At 40.7% G+C, this 20,601-nt stretch overlaps 1 protein-coding gene across 2 annotated transcripts in view; it reads right to left on the bottom strand.

The window, feature by feature from the left end:
- LOC121277203 (uncharacterized protein KIAA2026-like) overlaps positions 1–20,601 on the bottom strand; it is a 79,470-nt gene that overhangs the window by 14,145 nt on the left and 44,724 nt on the right. For both annotated transcript variants that reach the window (XM_041186358.1, XM_041186359.1), the window contains exons 4-5: positions 6,653–6,735; positions 3,464–3,553 (exon numbers count right to left, since the gene is read on the bottom strand). In XM_041186358.1, the coding sequence (XP_041042292.1) occupies positions 3,464–3,553; positions 6,653–6,735 (173 nt within the window). The remainder of the gene's footprint in view (positions 1–3,463; positions 3,554–6,652; positions 6,736–20,601) is intronic.

Raw genomic sequence — 20,601 nt, 5'->3', positions numbered from 1 at the left:
CGCCGATGCTGCCAGACCTGCTGAGTTTTTCCAGGTAATTCTGTTTTTGTTTTGGATTTCCAGCATCCGCAGTTTTTTTGTTTTTATCTCTGTGTTTAATTGACTGCCACTGCTCTTCAAGAAATGCCTACCTCCTTGAAGAAGTTCTGTTCCTCTCTGCAACAAGATTTCCATATCTCTCTGTTGTCTTGCTCACCTTCCTTGCTTTCCATTTCCCTCCTAGCGTTTGACAAGGTGTTTACTAAAACCCGCTTTCACAGCCATATCTCCTTTCTCAGTGACTGTCTCCGTCTCCGACTTACCCCACGTGGATTTCAACTGAAATTCCACCCCTCATGTTTCGAACCCACCCAGGATTACAGGTATCTCCGGGACATAAGACGTTTCTCGGACTGCTGTTCCCGTCACATTCTGAAATCCACACTCAGTGCCATGCGCCGCCATATGAACACACTCGACCTCTCCCTCCAGCAGCACCGCCGTACCCTTTCTCAAAGCTGCGCGTGCCCCCAGTTTCATTTTATCCTTCGGCTCATCCGACGCCTCAACAAGAAACTTTTTCTCTTTCTCTCAAGTGCTAAGGAACGCAAGCTCCAACAACTCATCGACACCAACACCCATCTAGGACCCTCCACCCCTGCCTGTCCCTCCGTCCCCACTCTTTCTTCCAATCCCAACCCCAGCCGTGTATTCACTATACCCCCTGACCTTCCCCTCTCCGATGCTGAACGTTCAGTGCTCAGCAAAGGACTTAGTTTCATACCCTTACACCCTCACCTCAATGAATTTCGGGCTCGGCATGATACTGAACTCTTCTTCCGCCGTCTTCGTCTCCGGGCTCACTTCTTTGGGCAGGAGTCCTCTCCCAGTTCAACGGATCCTTTTACCCATCTCCAATATTCTCCCTCCACCAGGACCCCTCCCTCTGGATTCTTACCTTCTCTCGATCTTTTCATTGAGAACTGTCGGCGCGACATTAGTCGTCTCAATTTCTCTGCTCCTCTCACCCATTCTAATCTGTCTCTCTCTGAACTTACTGCACTCCATTCTCTCAGGGCCAACCCTGACATTGTCATCAAACCCGCTGACAAGGGTGGTGCTGTTGTTGTCTGGCACACTGACCTCTACCTCGTGGAGGCTGAGCGTCAACTCGCAGACACTTCCTCCTACCTCTCCCTGGACCATGACCCCACCACTGAACAACAAGCCATTGTTTCCAGGACTGTCACTGACCTCATCTCCTCTGGGGATCTCCCTCCCACAGCTTCCAACCTGATAGTCGCCCAACCTCAGACGGCCCGCTTCTATCTCCTACCCAAAATCCACAAACAGAACTGCCCCGGTAGACCGATCGTCTCAGCTTGCTCCTGCCCCACAGAACTCATTTCTCGTTATCTTGACTCCCTTCTCTCTCCTCTTGTCCAGTCCCTTCCCACCTACATCCGTGATTCCTCTGACACCTTACGTCACATCAACAATTTCCAGTTCCCTGGCCCCAACCGCTTCCTCTTCACCATGGACGTCCAATCCCTCTACACCTCCATCCCCCACCAGGATGGTCTGAGGGCCCTTAGCTTCTTCCTCGAACAGAGGCCCGAACAATCCCCATCCACCATTACTCTCTTCCGTCTGGCTGAACTTGTTCTCACGCTGAACAATTTCTCCTTCAACTCCTCTCACTTCCTCCAAATAAAAGGTGTGGCTATGGGTACCCGCATGGGCCCCAGCTATGCCTGTCTCTTTATGTGGAACATTCCTTGTTGCAGTCCTACTCCGGCCCCCTTCCACAACTCTTTCTCCGGTACATCGATGATTACTTCGGTGCCGCTTCATGCTCTCGTCAGGACTTGGAAAAATTTATTAATTTTGCTTCCAATCTCCACCCCTCCATCATTTTCACGTGGTCCATCTCTGACACTTCCCTGCCCTTCCTTGACCTCTCTGTCTCAATCTCTGGTGATAGACTGTCCACCAATATCCATTACAAACCCACCGACTCCCACAGCTATCTCGACTACAGCTCCTCACACCCCGCTTCCTGTAAGGACTCCATCCCATTCTCTCAGTTCCTTCGCCTCCGTCGCATCTGTTCCGATGATGCTACATTCAAAAACAGTTCCTCTGACATGTCCTCCTTCTTCCTTAACCGAGGTTTTCCACCCACGGTCTTTGACAGGGCCCTTAACCATGTCCGGCCCATCTCCCACGCATCCGCCCTCACGCCTTCTCCTCCCTCCCAGAAACATGATAGGGTTCCCCTTGTCCTCACTTATCACCCCACCAGCCTCCGCATTCAAAGGATCATCCTCCGCCATTTCCGCCAACTCCAGCATGATGCCACCACCAAACACACCTTCCCTTCACCCCCCTTATCGGCATTCCGTAGGGATCGCTCCCTCCTGGACACCCTGGTCCACTCCTCCATCACCCCCTACTCCTCAACCCCCTCCTATGGCACCACCCCATGCCCACGCAAAAGATGCAACACCTGCCCCTTCACTTCCTCTCTCCTCACCGTCCAAGGACCCAAACACTCCTTTCAAGTGAAGCAGCATTTCACTTGCATTTCCCCCAACTTAGTCTACTGCATTCGTTGCTCCCAATGTGGTCTCCTCTACATTGGAGAGACCAAACTTAAACTGGGCGACCGCTTTGCAGAACACCTGCGGTCTGTCTGCAAGAATGACCCAAACCTCCCTGTCGCTTGCCATTTTAACACTCCACCCTGCTCTCTTGCCCACATGTCTGTCCTTGGCTTGCTGCATTGTTCCAGTGAAGCCCAACGCAAACTGGAGGAACAACACCTCATCTTCCGACTAGGCACTTTACAGCCATCCGGGCTGAATATTGAATTCAACAACTTTAGGTCGTGAGCTCCCTCCCCTATCCCCACCCCCTTTCTGTTTCCCCCTTCCCTTTTTTTTCCAATAAATTATAAAGATTTTCCTTTTCCCACCTATTTCCATTATAAAAAAATAAAAAGAATAAAAAAAAAAACCCCACTAGAGCTATACCTTGAGTGCCCTACCATCCATTCTTAATTAGCACATTCGTTTGGATAATATCACCAACTTTAACACCTATGTGTTCTATTGTACTATTGTCGTTGACATCTTTTGATAATCTGCTTCTATCACTGCTTGTTTGTCCCTACAACACCCCCCCCCACCTCTCTGTCTCTCTATCTCTCCGCCCCCCACACACACACTTTAAACCAGCTTATATTTCAACTCTTTCTTGGACTCGAACTCAAGTTCTGTCGAAGGGTCATGAGGACTCGAAACGTCAACTCTTTTCTTCTCCGCCGATGCTGCCAGACCTGCTGAGTTTTTCCAGGTAATTCTGTTTTTGTTTTGGATTTCCAGCATCCGCAGTTTTTTTGTTTTTATATCTGGAAGTACAATTCATTGGCGCATTTTTGATTTTCAAATTTTGATCCAGAGCAAAGAGATCAGCTACTTACAGATTTCTTCTTATTACTTTCCAGTTCTTTTAGCTCTCCTTCCATTTTGGCAATGAGTTCCCTGAGTTCATCAAGACTAGTGCAAATGAGCTATACAGAGAAATGAAAAAAAAAATACTAACTTAAGAGAGCTCTAATACAACCACCAGGGTGTACGAAGAACAAACTATGCAAAAGTTAGTAAAATAAAATTACAAAAAAGTACTTTACAGTTAATGGCATCTTACAACTTCAGACAAACTCATTTACTACATTTCATACCTTTTTTCTTAATAGAAATAACCAAAGCAAATGTGCCATTTGAAAATATTGAAATCACAATGTGAAGAAAACATATCCAACGGTGCAAAATAATTGTAAGTTCACAAAAAGCTTAAAGAAAGCATGCATGTGAACATGTGTCGAGGTTGAACAGCTAAAGGTGATTCGTAAGTGATATTGTATTACTACATACGTTGGGAAAAGGAAATTAATTAAAAAAAAATCAATGGAAGTTGTGCCCTCTCAAAAGCCAAGCTGATTAAAGTAGTAAATTACTGTGCATAAAAAGAAAGTCCCAGGTTGATTCCCAGCATTTGCTGAGTTAGCTAATCTTCCTAATAAGATCAAAGTGGCATTGAAAGTGCTTTAGTGATCCTAAGTTCAATGATAGCTGGTACTGCACATATGGATAGGTAATGAGGACGTTAGTGCTCATTTAGCCTAACAAGGCTCATCACCAAGCTCATTTCACGAATGCCCACTTTGCTGAGGAATATAGGCGCTGCTAGTCACCACCCTCCCCACTCCAAAGGAACTGTACCTCAGTAAGAAATTATTATAAGAATACTAAGAGGGAAAATTTAACTGCACTTCGAACTCAGTAGTGTGGGAGTTATATAATACATAAGAATGGGCTGTCACCTTTTTAGCATAGTGCTGCTTGAATGCAGACTTTCTCCCAACACAAACTTGTGTTCACAAGAAAAGCATTTTCTATAAGCACACCCACAAAGCCCATGAACTAAAGTTCGCATCTTTACATGGATACACAACACTTGGGCTGTCCACCGTGTTTTCCTGTCCACTTTGAAAGGATGAAAATATCACCCAAGTCAGTTATGCTCATACTAAAATTAAGATATAACCAGAAATAAAGAGTCAAGATACTTATTGTATAAATAGTTGCATACCACATAGATTGAAGGGCATGAAGCCTCTTGTGCTGAGTTCATCAATATAAGGACATCCACATGCCTTTGCTAATGGATTGTTCAGCCAGTTGATAATTTAAACAAAACTATTTGATTTAGTGTTCAACATTTTGGGGGGAATTAACTCAATAAAATGCTGCACCTTTGCATCCCTCTAGCTTACTAGGAGTGGTTATTCTGCAAAGAACCAGTCCTTTGCTTCATCTGCTTCTTTCTTTCCTTCCTGTTTACCACTTTGCTGTCTACTCAATGTCTCTCAATCATCTCCTCTATTTATCTTATGCCGTCCAATTTTCCCTTGCTTTTGACTCTTCCTTCCTTTACAGCATTCAAGCTGTTGTATGCAGAGACTTCAGGGACAACTTAGGAAAAGTGAAGAGCTAGCCTTTCACTCGGCAAGGGAGTGGGGTGGAAACAGGACTTCAGAAAATAATCTAAACATTAATTGACACGGTTTGGACCATTAATACAGAGGTTGCGCCGGTGTTTACGTGGAATTACCTGATCAGGAGATCCAAAGACGTATTCCCACATTTTACATTAACAGTAGGTCTGTAACAACCAAGCACACTTGGGAGGATTCATTTTGAACCATAAAAAAAGTTAGAGAGTTGACAGCACTGAAGCAACATGGTTGATAGGAAACAATTGATAGGTTAAGTAAATATTTAGCCAAATAATCAGTTTGTGATTAATAACCAATTTTGACAAATAGACTATATACTTGTCCCAGCCCATGAACTTATTTTGTATTTCTATCAAACCATAATGTATGAACATAAAATTATCTATTTGTTCACTTATTTGTGAATTTATTCATCTCTTTGCGAATAGTCAATGGAGTCAGCCTTCTAAGTCAATTTTTAATTCTTGTATTAATCATGGAAAGTTTATGGCACAGAGAGAGGCCACTTGGCCTATCGTGTCTGCACCAGCATTATGCAGTAACTTAACTGCCAGAAAAATAGGAAATGAGCTGGGACATGTATTTTCAGACTACTTTGCGAACATTTCATCCCTTCCACAAACATTGTTGTTGCAATTTGGGCTCCGTCGGGGGTGGGGGTGGTGGTTGATTGTGGGGCTGTGTAGAGTGCTTTGGCTTGTAGTATTGCTTTTACAGTAACCCTGGTTGGTAAATGTTATTGTAAACAACAATAACGTTCCACTGATCAGAAACCAGAAATAAATGAAATTCAAATAGGAGATAGTTCAAGCCTATTTTCGTGTTAAAAGACAAACTTGTCAAACCACTCACACAGAGTACTTCCCCTCAAACACCATTCTTCTACTTTGACCAGCATCCTTTTCATGTTGTGCAGTTACAAATAATAAAGCAGAGCTATCTGAAGAGTTCAGGACAAATTTCAAATAGGTAAAAGACATCCTTGCTTTAGTGTCTAAATAAGGAGACATGACTACCAGGAACTAATTTAATTAATTTTCACATTGAAGCAACAGATTTGACCATTTCCCAAAGAAACATTTGGAGACTGATGGAAGCTAAAGGTTCAATGTGACAATTCATCAACTTGTAGAACTCTAGACTCAAGTCCCCAAGAGACTAGAAGCATAAAGACATAGTATATCAAACACGTGAAATCAAGATCAAGATGCTTGCTCCGAGCCAGACAGTCTGTATACAGCCAGGCACTCTGGTACCATAGCTTCTAGAGGTGATGGCATATGTAATATACTGGAAAAACAAATAGGTAGGGATGGTAAACAATGCTTAAAATAAATCAAACAACAATATGAAAGCAATGTGTATAATGTCAAATAGTGGATAATACTGCCCAACATTATGGTGAATTAACAATCTGCATAAGAGCACAAATTTGTTCTTTTTAACAAATCTGCATTAAATTAAACCAATCACTTAAAATCCACAGAATTACCCATGTTAATCACTATAACTCGGGTTTCTGATATTAACTTCACGTTTTGAAGCTTACCCAAGTTGCTTCCTAAAGTGTTAATTTGTTAGTCAACCCACCTGAAACTGTGGCATTGTAGGCAACGGTGGTGGTACCAACTTCTTCTTCTTCTCCTCTGCCTTTTCAGAATCTGGTTTCTTTGCTGAGAACATGCATGAGATGAGCACATTTAAGTAACTAGAGCTCCTCAGAACATTAAGCATCAATTATCCTGAAGTTTACATTTCAAATTAAAAATTGTTCTTGCAAACTTAATGAAGAGTTAACTTCACCAACTAAGGCAACTATTTTACAAGCAATATACCAGGGACCTGTACTGCATAAGGAATTAAGATGGCAGAAAACAAGGCTGCAGCATATATGGATTATCTGGCAAACTAATGCTGAAAATAAAACTAACAGTCAAGACACATATATTGCCTCACAACACAAATATGAAAAGTTTCTGATAATTTATTTCCAGATGTTGCCGTTAAAAGATTAAAAAATTGATGAACAGAATAATTTATTGGGTTGCAATTCACTGCCAGCAATTATCCTACTTCAGTGATATTCTAATGCCAATTCCCTTTTCTTTCAATTGGTTTCACCAGCTCTTCGGAGACCAGTTTCCTCATGAACTATTCTTGTATTTGAATATAGACACAGGGTTGACTAGCTATTTGGCTGTGGGGAACATGAATGTCTAGAGTAATAAGGTGCACCACATAAACATGCTATCAAGTAGTGGTGACCTAATAACAGAAACCTTAACTGATTTTTCCAAGCTTTAGATCAGAAGCAGACCAACTGCAGCACCCTACACCCACCTCAGCAGGAACAGCTAAGCCATCATAAACAAAAGATTAAAACTGAGCCCATCTGATTTGCATGGCTCAGCGGTCATGCATTTATCTATTCAGAAAGCACAAACAGCGCTAATTTTTAAATTAGCACAACAGTTGGGATGGATTATGGCAGAACGTGGATGGCCTGTGGTCCCACCATACATCACCAAACTAGCTTCACCGCTGTGCTACATCTAATATGTCAGCCTAAGTTTTTACCTCCATCATTGAAGGTGGACGGAAGTAATGTTTTCACCCATTTTTTGGTCTGTTAGCAAATATATCTAAAAAAGCCAAAAGAACGGATTCCAACAAAACTTAGTACACTGATAGGATATAGCCCAAGGAAGAACAGATTAGATTTTGGCAAGGGTACTGATCCAGATCCTTGAATTTTTAAAGGATCCATTAACATTGGGAGATAGGGAAAACTGACTTTTTAAAAACAATCAATAACATTCTAAATAAAATAACCCAAAACATTATTGTAAAATGTTACGAGTTATCTCAGTTGCTGTGGTGAAATTCATCACAGTTGTCAAAAGTGAGCAGAGTTTCAGAGGATTGGCTTGAAGCCTCCAAAGTGAGATGGAAGCTCTTAATAAAACTATATATATTTTTTTAAGATTTGTAGTTGCAGAGCGCCTCACAGCTCCAGGGATCTGGGTTGAATCCTGACCTTGGGTGTCTGGGTGCATTAGTTTCCTCCCGCCATCCAAAGACGTGCTGATCGGGTGGATTGGCTACAGTAAATTGTCCCCCAATTGGGGGGGGGGAAGAGAGAGAGAGAGAGAGAGAGAGAGAGAGAGAGAGAGAGAGAGAGAGAGAGAGGAGAGAGAGAGAGAGAAAATATGAATGAGTGAGGTGAGTGCGCCCTGTGATGGACTGATGTCCCATCCTGGGTGTACCCTGCCTGGCGCCCAATGCCTATCAGGATAGGCTCCGACTCCCAGTGATCCTTAATTAGGTGCAGCAGTTCTGGAAAAGTGAGTGAATGAGAGAGAGACTGAGTACAGAGCATCAACCAGGCAGGGAAAAGCTTCAAGCAAGAACTTCATAAGTGTAATGACATTGAGTTAATACAGTGTGGCAGAGGTATCCGCTCCAAATGCACTTATCACTTTTTAAATTCTGCACTCACTATCTCATGCTTTTTCAGTGTATTAAGATAAAAGTGGGGACGGGGTGAAATTGTAGGCTGATGAATGCACAAATGGCATATGTCTGTCGTTAACCTTTCACTGGTTATATTTCATTATTTCCACTGGTCCGCAATTATCAACAAGGGGATACGAACTTGAGAGATGAATTTGCCAAAGCACTATAATAGTAAAGAGTGCCTCAAAAAAATGGTTGTTGCATCTTTATCAATCTAGTTATTCAAGAGGAAATTAGATGAACACAAAAATATTGAAGGTTATGTGAAAAGAGCAGAGAAGTGGTCTGTATAGCCTGTGCTGAAATTTCTATAATTTAATGTGTACTACACTTCCTTAACATATGTCTCTCACAGTCACATTCATTCAGTCTGGTTCATGGCTAAAAACTTACAAGTGTCCACTCTGATCTGTGCGTCTGTGTCTATAAGCATATGGCCGCTAGGATTTTCATGTTATTCGGATTTATGCAAAACCTGGAGGACTTCTACTCAGTAAAAGTAAATTGAGGTTTTGGGCAATTCTTGCACTTAGCAGTGTTTAAAGGAGCATTATTCTGAGAATGTAGTCGTGTGTGGAATTTGCCATTGCACGTCATGAAAATCCTGCGTTCAATATCGCTTTAGAGTAGACAAGTCTTCTCAAGTGTGCCGATGGATCTATTCTTGTTGTAAACATATAATCTGCCCATCATGGACAAAAACAGAGCTGTTGCTGCTGGTCTTGATGTCAATTCGAATCAAAGAGCACACTTCTTCAGTTGTTCCTAATTGGCAGAGTGCAGGCTGCACTCAATCTGTCTGCGTTTGCAAAACCCAAAACAAATTATCTGTCTGATATGATTCTGTGACTGGACAGCACTTGCTGAATAACCCCGATTGCAACAGATAATGAGCTGAGCTCGTAACATGGCTCATTTACCCTTGCTAGAAGTGACATACATTCAAATGCAAGGACCTGGTTTGTGCAAACAAAAAGATATGTTCAAGGCTTGTGCCTTTTAAAAAAAAACCCAGGAACTTGGGTAGCCTATAATTCCCTGTTGCTTTCTCCATGACAATGCCTCAGCAAATCAGAGTCAACTTGTCAACCAATCAGTACCCCCTTCTCCTGTAGTATGAACTGCTGTGATCATTTGAAATTTGGCATTCTTGCATTTGTCCTGATGCATGGACAACGAAAAGCTTTGACAATATGTCTCTCTTTTCAGCAATATTCAACTTTTGTACTACCAAGCGACTATGTTGCTTTTGTAATTTTTATCGTTGTGTAATAAGAAATGGGTATCTGATCCCACCTTTCAAAACTTAGGACAGAAATTCCTGCAAGTGTGTCAAGAGCAAGGAAAAAACTACATAGAATAAAATCTGCTTCACTGATATACTGCATGAATGCATACTATTTGCCTGGTTGCACAACTAGTAGGCAACAAGCATTTAAAACAGTTGCAAGCAGTTTGTAATTTACACAGTATTTAAAGTCTTTGGAAAGTGTTGTTGCAGACAAGCAGGCAAATATTAATTTGATGTAGAAAATGTACTGTATTAGTCTCAAAAGGTGCAGTCTTTGATTAATGCAACTGAGGTACACAAGAGTGCAAAGTTCCAATTTTTGACCCTGTATGTTGGTACTGATTTGTTTCTGCCTGCTTCATTCATTCCCTTACATGGCCATCTAGAGCAGCAGTGCTCAACCTGTGACCTTTGGGAAAGGATTCCAGGGCAGGATATAATCTGAACTCTGCTTCAATTCATTTGTTGGCTTGTCGGTTGTGAATTTTATGAGTGTAGAGGTTTGGAAAGGACTGTTCACTAGTGGATAAATCAGAACACCAATATGTGATATGATCTAGCAATTAATCTATATATGCAAGTTGCTGAAATATTGACTTAGAACATGTAAGCTTGATAGCCCTGCTCTAAGAATGGATGTCTATACTGCTATAAAATCCAGAGTTTATATTCATTTTTCTTTAAAAAAGGCCAGCCTTACAAGATATTTTCTAGAGATTCACCATATGGTCTGATACCATAGACTCCAACAAATCCTAAAAATACAGAGCCCCAGATGGGGTAAATGAAAGAATACTGGATTTAAGTAAAATAAAGATTTGATAATGCATCTAATATGACCTCTTCCTATAATGAAGCTCAGATATTGTTCTTCATGTCAGGCTACTGGTTACCAAAGTTTGAGGCAGAGAAGGTAACTGAGAAAAAGAAACAGGAATAGGACATCATGTGCAACATATAGGTTATGTCTGATGAATTAATAACCCAGACTGTCCTGCCAAAATATCAGCAAGTTTAATGGCACTTGTCGTTATTGTGCAAATTGTCTAGCAACTAGTGGCTAGGGATACTGGGTGAATTGCAAATTATAAATTGTTGGACAATTTGCCTCGCAAAAACACAAGTTCATTCTCAAAATCCACTCAAGTTTCATGACTTTTCTGCACTTGTCCATCAACTGCCAACTAAATTCACCACAGAAAATCTGGGCTGCTACTTAACAGTGCAAGTACCTATTTAACAGAGAGGCATCTTCCTAGAATGCTAATGAACCTGCCTGGCCTGGGAAGGGAACAACAAACTACGGAGTCACAATCCTACCAGTAGAACTTAAGAGATTTTTAAAGTTTTCATTCTATTTTCTTCCTTTGAGAAAAAAAATCAAATCTTTTTATTTCTGCTTTTGTACCTAATATGACCCAAAGTCCTTCTCCATTGTTCACATTTCTTTTAAGCCATAAATTTTATTTGATAAGGAGATCACTACAGGATTGTAATGAACTTCCACTAAGGTCTTAGGTGCCCCACTGCCCTTGACACACCATTATGAATGTGCACTTTCAGCAGTTTAAAAGGCACAATTTTTGAGCTGAAGGGGGAAGAATAGAAGTGTAACTAACAGTACATGCCCCTTTCCAGGAAAATCTGGTACACTTCAATGATATGTGGAAAATATAGAAAGAATTAAATGCACTGAGGAAGCAGGATAGGGAGACAGTAATCAGTTTGGCTGGGGGCAGGGCAAATGGCATATACACCACTGAATCTTGTAGGCTAAAATATTTTATTTTGGATTAGTACCATTAAAGTTATTCAGTCTTGAGCAGCCTAATTACAGCATTGGTAGCTTCCAGTAATAGCATGCAACAAAAAAAAATGGACCACCTAAGAGGGTCAGGTGTTCCCTTGAGCTTACCAACAGTCTAAAAATTTAATCAGATCTACCTTTTACACATCTCTGCCAGAAATTCTCTTTAAATTACTGTTAATAGAGAATATACAGTATTGTAGTTTTTAAAACACATTTTATTAATCAAAGAAATGGCATTATACCATCTGCTTAGTTTAAACAATTAGTTAACATCCCTAAAAATATGAAAAATTGAAAGATGCTTCAATATTTGCTCCATCCACAACTTGTTTTAAAATTCAACAGCATCATAGATGGTTAGTTACAAACCTTATAACTGAGATATCCAAGATCACATCACTTTAATCTTTTATTAGCCAAGAACAATTTATAGAACAATATACTGGCATGTTTTTACTAAAAACTACAGTGCCCATAGGCAGCTAGCAGCAGAGAGGCAACTGCAGTGTTATACATGAGCTACAGTACAAGTAGAAATATTGAGAGAGAATTCTGAATCAGAACTGTGCAAACTAGTGTGAAACTAAGGGAATGAGTATGAACATCCACGATTCAACCCAGTGATAAAATAATCACGTAATTCCCCAAAACACCCCTTCATGAAGAGCATGGCGTTAGACGTCACCTTGTTGGCACATTTGTGTAATTAATAAGGTTTAAGTTATCCCCAAATTGTACTTAGTGATGAAAAGTCTTAATATGTAGGTATCATTTGGATAATTCGAGAATTTTGGGATACATTGTTAAGAAATCTCAAAGTTGAAGTCTCAAAAGTGCCAAATATGGTTATGTAGCTTTAAGAAAAACTGAAATTATGGTCAGGAAGATGGTCAGTGCACCAAGTGTTCCATGACCTCCTTTCAAAAGAGACAAATTAGATAGACAGCAGTTAGAAGGGAGGCCGGGGCTGCAAAGCTGATTGGCTAGTTTGCTGTGGGGAAACTCGGAGCACTCTTCCATTGGTCAAGTGCTGCAAATATTTGGTTAGAAATAGTTAGTTGTGTTGACGCAGGTGCACATACTTGGGGAAAACATCACAAATATACCTGCAAAGAGTAAAAAAAAAGGTTGCATCATTAAGATTTTTGCACTTGCCAAGGGATAACATTCGTCACAGGTCAATTGCTGGGGGACATTTGTCAGGGGAAAGGGTTAGGACTAGAGTAGAGCGCTCGCTAGGAAGTTAGCAGTGTCTAAAATAATTGTCACAGAGGTTGAGGACTTCTGTAAGAATAGAGTAGAATAAAGATCAGTATTAGAATCTGGTATTGGGGCTAAAGGTAACTGCCTTAATAAAGTGAATTTCTCTCTCTTCAGGTACCATGCCCTAAGAGGCTATTGGTCACCATGGACCTCCATGTTAATCTTGCTCTGGAGGGATAGATCATCTTCATTGGCAGTACATTCATCCAGTTTGCAAGGCTCTTTAGAAAGTTCGTTCTTTGTTGACCGCGATTTCTTTTACCATTGATCCTCCCCATCAGCATCAGGCTTTCTAAATCATGATTTCTTATTTCATACCCCAAAAATTCCAACTCTCTCTTCCTGATCTTGGTCAGCAGAGTTCTTTTCATCTCAGATTGTTCAGTCAGTTAAAGGGGTGGGGGGGAGAAGAGTTTCAGTAAGCATCTGTGAAGTGTGTAGCAGACTGAAAGCTTTAGCAGTAAAGATAAACTGGGAAACTAGAGTTGAAATCTTAAGGCTGCAAAGGGATTTGTATTAGTTCACTTAAAGTCTTGAAGGACGTCATGAGTCAAGAGACCAAGTTCAAGGAAACATGAAAAAACCCAAAAACCCCAGGATCCACGGGAAAGAAAGACTGACTTGCATTGGACTTTTGTATCCTGCCATGCCTCAACTAGTGAAATGTTGAGTATCAATATTTGTTGTCCAATAAAATTATCAGTTCGTATTCTAAATTAGTGATTGTCCTTTTGGCCAATAAAGTTCTTCAACAAGAGTTTTCTTACTCTAGAGTTTAGTAGACCAAATCCCTGTATTAGAAAGATGCATTTTTGTAGAGATTTGCAATATCAGCAAAATCACTTGGGCCACTTCTAGACGGACATAGTAATCAGTCATGATGAAGGTAAACATGCTTTCTCTTTGGTACATCTCAGATGAGGGATGTCCAAATTTTTGCTGAGTTGACAACTGAGTTGAGTACTACAGCTCCAAGGATCACATAGGAATTGCTAGACAATAAAAAATCACATTTAGCCTTCTAGCATCCTGGCAATAGCCTGATCTAACATGGGAAAATTACAATATAAAAGCACTGAAGTCAATTAACTTATATTCACAGATAAAATAATTTTGGTGATTATACACATGTTGCACATGAACACAATGTGGGGATAGAATACACTCCAGCAATGAATAAACAATGTACAGAACAGGCTCTTTCAAACTGTCAAGTACACTAAATTCAAACAGGTAAATTCATGTTCTAACAAAATATGGACTGGACTGTAAGAAGTAGATTCACATGGGTTGAATATAGCTCAAAGGCTGCAGTATGTTTGGTGCAAAAAATTATTCGTATATCTTTAAATGGCAGACACAATGTTTTCTATAGCTTTTGTGCATGGCTATGTGAAAATAGACTGCCTGACAATTTTCAATGTGGAGTCTGAATTACTATCGCCAAGATAAACCATGTTTCAGATCTTGTTCAAGTTTTTGACATCCTCAGCTCAAGATAGATCTCCTTCAAAATTGTGGAGGACATATAGCACATATTCCTATGAAAAGGTTCTCAGGATAAAGGTTCATTGCCTGACATACTTAGGATAGTCTGCATTTGCCACTCAGCACTGTTGGCTCTACTAAGCTGTAACTGTACCAGCAACTGGCTCTTTCAGGTGTACTTGAACCTCTAAGTTATGCAAGACCAATGCTCCCTTCAAAATTTAACTGTTGCGCACAGCACCTTTAAACTTTTTGCGTGGTCACACACATCTGCTAGCATGGAACAAGGCTTACGCAGTACATTCCAGATTGCTGTGCAGCTGCACACAAGCCACAACAGGAGTGCTCCTTGAGACTCACCAACATTCGAAGTAGAGGTACTTAAAACCAAAAGCCACATTTTAACAGCTCCCTTTGCTATCTCAGTGAATAAATGTATAACTGCAAAAGTGTCCAGGCTTCCCTATTCATGGACTGCATTAGTGTTCTATGGAGCTTGGGGGCCATGCATGACCTGAAAGACAAATTTCAAAACTAGTTCAATGAAGATTCCAGGATTTATTTATAAGTTGTTAATGATTTTAAAAAAGTCTGGGCTCTCGGTTTTTGACAAGAACAATTTGCTCTTCCATATCCAATCATGTTGCCCCTGAAGGAAGAAGAAAACCACCCTTTTTAACGGATACCATAGGTACAAAGACGACTCCATCTGCTGGAACAAAACAAAAACACAACTGAAATGTTTCTCTATTTAACACCTGATACTTGATACTTAGCAATGGTAGTAATGTAACAAGCTTGCCTTTCAAGTTCAAAAGATAGTCAAAGCTCCAATTGTTCTTGATGGCTTCCAATTAAAACACTAGTGCATTGTGGGAATTCTTGTATTGCAAACTTCAAACCCTCCACATTTTAGAGGCCTATTGCATCAATCCATGACAGCAAATTTGTAATTACAGTGTAACCGTACAGGCAGAGACTTGCTGACAGTCCAGAAAGCATTATAAATAGATCAAATTGTCTTTTGAATTCAGAGACACTCAAATTACAAATTATGGGCAGCCTTCAATGCACCAAGACAATTTACAACTTAAGACATTGGGTTTGTGCCTACACTAACTGGAGTTTAGGAGAAATAGGTTATCTTATTGAAACATAAAATTCTGAAGGGGCTTGATGGGGTAGATACTGAGAGGATGTTTCCTCTCATTGAACACAGCTAAGAGTGAAACGCAATAGCTGAAACCAACAGATTTTGTGTAATGTAGATCTCTTTACCCAGCATGCACAGTAGCCGAGAAACACCTCAACCATTGAATGGTTGCATAGCTGTCTCAGGAATAGAGGGAATTCTCTGCTGCTATGCATGTTGAGTAAAGAGGCTGGCACTCCACTACAGCCAGGAACTGTCATTCCAGGTATATGTGGGTTGTGGTGGTTGAAATCACGCAGGGGACAGAGATGGACACTCGGGGTTTGGGGTGGGAAGAGATAGAAAGAACGGTTTCCTCTTTTCCCCTCTTCACCTGTTGGCCACTTGATTCTTGGAAGTTCTCTCAACAGCTGATGTGAAACCATAAATGAAGATTCTCAACTGCACGAGACCCAACCTACATGCAGTGAATACATTAACCTCTATCAAGTGGTCTGACACAATCAGATACTGTGGTCAGAACAGCATGTGATCAAACCCCAGGTAGAAAGAATTGGCAACATACAGCACACCAGTACATCAGGTGCCAATCAGTTGCCATCAAGCCCCAACTCCACCCCACAATCAGTTCAAGCATCAACAGCTTCAGCACATGGAGGAAAGGGTTTCCAAATAGGGGTCTCGAGGACATTAATTCCTCCAATTCAGCTGGGATCTGCAAGGCACTCTTGCCGTACAATAGCCAACTTGTCTTGTACAGGCAGCTAATATAGCAGAACCCAGGATCAAGATACCCCTAACTGAAAAGCAGAATACTGTAGATGCTGGAAATTTGAAGGGAAAACAGAAATGCCAAAATACTCAGCAGTTATGGTAGCATCTGTGGAGAGAAATAAAGTTAATATTTCAGGTTTGTGAAATGTTAGAGATATAACTGGTTTTAAGCAAGGGGTGGCTGGGACAAGGACAAAAGGAAAGGTCTGTGATAGGGGGGAAGTCAGGAGAGATTGACTGACAAAAGGCATACATCTTCCAGGACCAAAGAGAATGATGCTGGCACAAGGAAAGAAACAATGAAACAAAAGATGTGCCAAGAGCAGGTGCGCTCCTGACTGAAGCAAAGAAAAGGAAACAAAATGGAGCAGAGATTACTGTCTAAAATTATTGCCCTCAATATTGAGTCCAGAAGGCTGTTAAGTGTTGTTCCTCAAGCTTACTTTGAGCTTCACTAGAATGCTGCAGTTGTCCTCTGCCTGAGGACTGAGGTTTGAGGGTTTTCTTTCCCAATGTTGCCCTCCTTGACCTCAACACTTGCAGCTCCATAAACTCCAGAGCTCTGAAGGAGGATCATATGGACCTGAAACATCAACTCTGTTTCTCTCTCCACAGATGCTGTCAGACCTGAGCTTTTCCAGCATTTTGTTTTTGTTTCAGCTATCCCTTTGCCCTTGCCTTCAGTCACACACACCCCCGCCCCACCAAATCCCATTACTCTCTGCTCAGTGTCTATGTCTTCTCCACACTCAAGTGCTATATTATTGCAAGTATTTATTTCATAGATCCAAAAAAAAAGTGCAGCCATGTTGGTACCAAATATATGTGCTTGGTGGAAACCAGGGTCAAATCATTAACTACAAATCTGAGAATTTTTATGATACAAGACATGAGGACAGAGTGAGCGCTTGGAAAAGTGCAAGATGATTAGGCTTTCAGTTTAGTTTTGTGAAAATTAGGCATTGCATTTTTAGGTTAGGTTCAGGTGTGCTTGTACAAGGAAAACAAAGTTAGCATGCATGTGTAGCAACCAATAGGCAAGCAAATACCATGTTGGTCTTTATTGCAAGGGGATTGGTGTACTAGAATAAAGAGGTCTTGCTACAATTGTACAGGGTTTTGGTGAGATCACATCCGGAATACGACGTGCAGTTTTGATCTCCATATTTAAAAAAGGATATACTTGCACTGGAGGCGATAGAGCAAAGGTTCACTAGATTAGTTCCTGGGATGAGGGAGTTGTCCTATGATGAGAGGCTGAGTAAATTAAGCTTATACTCTCTGGAGTTTAGAAGAAAAAGGTGCAATCTCATTGAAAAGTACAAAATTCTGAAGGGACTTGATAGGGTAGACGCTGAAAGACAGGGGCAGAGTCTCGGGATAAGGGGCCAATTCATTTAGGAATGAGGTGAGAAGAAATTACTTCACTCAAATAGTTGAGAATCTTTGCACTCTACCCCAGAGGGTCGTGAGTATTCTACTGTTGAACACACCAAAGGCTGGGATGCAGAGTTTTGGTCTCAGGTAATTAAGGGATATGGGAAGCAGGCAGGAAAACGGAATTGAAGCCCAAGGTCAGCCATGATCGCATTGAATGGTGGAGCAGGCTCGATGGACCACACAATATACTCCTGCTTCTGTTTGTGTTCTTGTATTTTCTTGTGTTCAGCATCACCAGCCATGGCTCATCCCCTACAATCCAGTGCATTCCCTGCCCAATATCTAGATGAATATTCACACAATCCTGGGATAATAAGAGAAAACTTACTCTGTAAACTGGTTACTGCTATGCATCATGTGTTACCAGCTGATTTTCCACTCTGAAAAGCAGATGGAATATACACTCTTAACAGCCAGACTTCAGCTTCAAACCATTAAGTGATTTGATTATTTCATATACAGGTAACTGAACATTAAACAGTGTCACTGTGAAACATACAATTCTCAACCCTCCTCTAGGCGAATAAAGATGCCACTTTCTTTAAGGATATGAAATAGAAATCAAGTTGCCGCAGCTTCAATCTGATCTATCTCCCATGGTGGTTTTGCACAAAACTAAAGGAAAACAGAACTCCCTAGTCATTAGTTGCAAAATCATGCAGAACTTATTAACTTACACAAGGCAAATAATAGATTGCTGGCTTCTTGAAATTACCTCAGATCAAGTGCTCTCCATCAACAATGAAACATTAGCCAATCTTGTTTATGACTGAATTTGATAGACCTAATCAATTAAATAATTAGCACTCGAGGTAACCACTGGCATGGGTTTGCAGTTAGCAGCAAAAGGAGGGCGCTCATGGCTGACCTCAAAGTAAGTCTCACTGAGAGTTCTAACTTTCACTGATGAGAATTTCAGCTCTAGCACTGTCCAAGGTGAAATCTAAAATATTGGTATTCTGAAAAAATCTTGGAAATTTTTGAAATTAGAAATCTACTATTTAATCTTTTAACAGCACAACGAAATTATCTTTTCAGTACAAGTTGTGTTCCAATTTTCTTAATCACACTGCCATTAACACCCCAGTTACACTTGATTATTGGGTTTCAGAAATATGGAAGTGAGAAAGTTAAAATTCTTGCTGATTTCAACGACTGCCAACAAAGGGTGGTAAGGATCACAGCAAGAATCTGTGTCGAAGCACTCAGTGCAGAAATCGTGAAGTTGCAACCTGTCACTATCTGCACATGTCCAGAAACCTGAATTTGCAGTCAGTTTCAGAGGGGTAATGCTAGCGAATTCTGACAGTCTGCTGTCAAACCACTGCCCTCCCCCACCCCAAATATGCCCTTTTGTACTACATAGTGCTAGTTTGGGGTGCACAATATGAAATCTTCAGCAAGCAACCTGTCTGGTTAAAGCTCGTGGTCCTCCTGTTGAGGAAGCAACGCTGGATTTAGGTGCCTTCCATGCTGTTTCTAGTAATAACTAATCCAAATTAAAAGCTCAATAAAAATTAAAAAATACATTTTTGTCACACAAGATCATTCTCAATAAGTGACACAAAGCCATTTGAGCTACTGTGATGATGAATAAAGAGCTATCAATAGATGTCATATCTGATTCAACGCATATATTTAATGAGCCTCCTCAACTGATACTGAGATACAGAAAATTAAAATACAACCGTACGGTATGTATATGAAATTGTTTAAAAGGTTGGAGACCAAGTCGTGATAATTGTATATATTCTTGGATTCAGAGGCAATTTTCCCCAGGAATCAGCACTAGTGCCCCATATTTTATCACACATTTTACTTATTTATTTACACACAGAAATAAAAGAAAATGGCCTGGATTTGGAAATAGAGGAAGTCCATCAAAGTTTGCAGATGATATTAAACTAGGAATTATGGTGTATACAGGGGAACAAATTTGCAAGGAAATTACAGAGATGCAAGAATTAGAGTAGTTATAATGGGAGACTTTAATTAGTATGAAGACTGTGTTGGGTCCTTAGGGCATGAAAAGAAATCCAAAACTTAATTCTATTACCAATTTTTAAAAAAGGACTTTCCACAAAAAAGATGGCTGCTACAAGTCACATGACCACAGGCTTGGCCTTTTATTCTGGGAGCTACCACCAGGAGTTACACGAATTCCTCGCTCAGCCTGTGGAACCTTTCACCTCTTTGTACGGACCCCTTGTAATCAACGAAAGCAGAGGAAATGCAGACTAACTGGCTCCCCAACTTGAGTTATCACAAAAGAGGGATTGAAACTGATTATATCGGAAGAGGGCAAGGGCTTCTAGAGTGTATTCAGGAAAATTTTCTGCAGTTCAACGAGAAAGGAGGCACTGCTACACCTGGTTCTTGGGAATAAGGTGGGCCAAGTGGATCAAGTGTCAGCAAGGGAACACTTAAAGGACAGTGATCATTGTACCATTAGATTTAGGTTACTTATGGAAAAGGTCAAGGAACAATCCAGAGTAAGAATAATTAACTGTGGGGAAAGCCAACTTCAATGGGGTGAGAATGGATCTGATTCCAGTTGACCTGGGACAAAGGTTGGCAGGCAAAACAGTATTTGAACAATGGACTGCCTTTAGAAAATAGATAGTCCAGGTACAGTCAAAATATATTCCCATGGAATGGAAAGGCAGAGCAAACAAATCCAGAGCTCCCTGGATGACAAGAGCGATAGTGATTAAGAAGAAAAAGTATGGCTTAGCTTAGATATCAGGTGGACAATACAACAGAACTGAATATAGAAGGTTCAGAGGAGAAATGAAAAACCGAGA

Source organism: Carcharodon carcharias, chromosome 4 (genome assembly GCF_017639515.1).
Source record: "Carcharodon carcharias isolate sCarCar2 chromosome 4, sCarCar2.pri, whole genome shotgun sequence".
Classification (NCBI taxonomy): Eukaryota; Metazoa; Chordata; class Chondrichthyes; order Lamniformes; family Lamnidae; genus Carcharodon; species Carcharodon carcharias.
The sequence above is the reverse complement of the archived record's forward strand: the minus strand, read 5'-3'. Positions and strand labels throughout refer to the sequence as shown.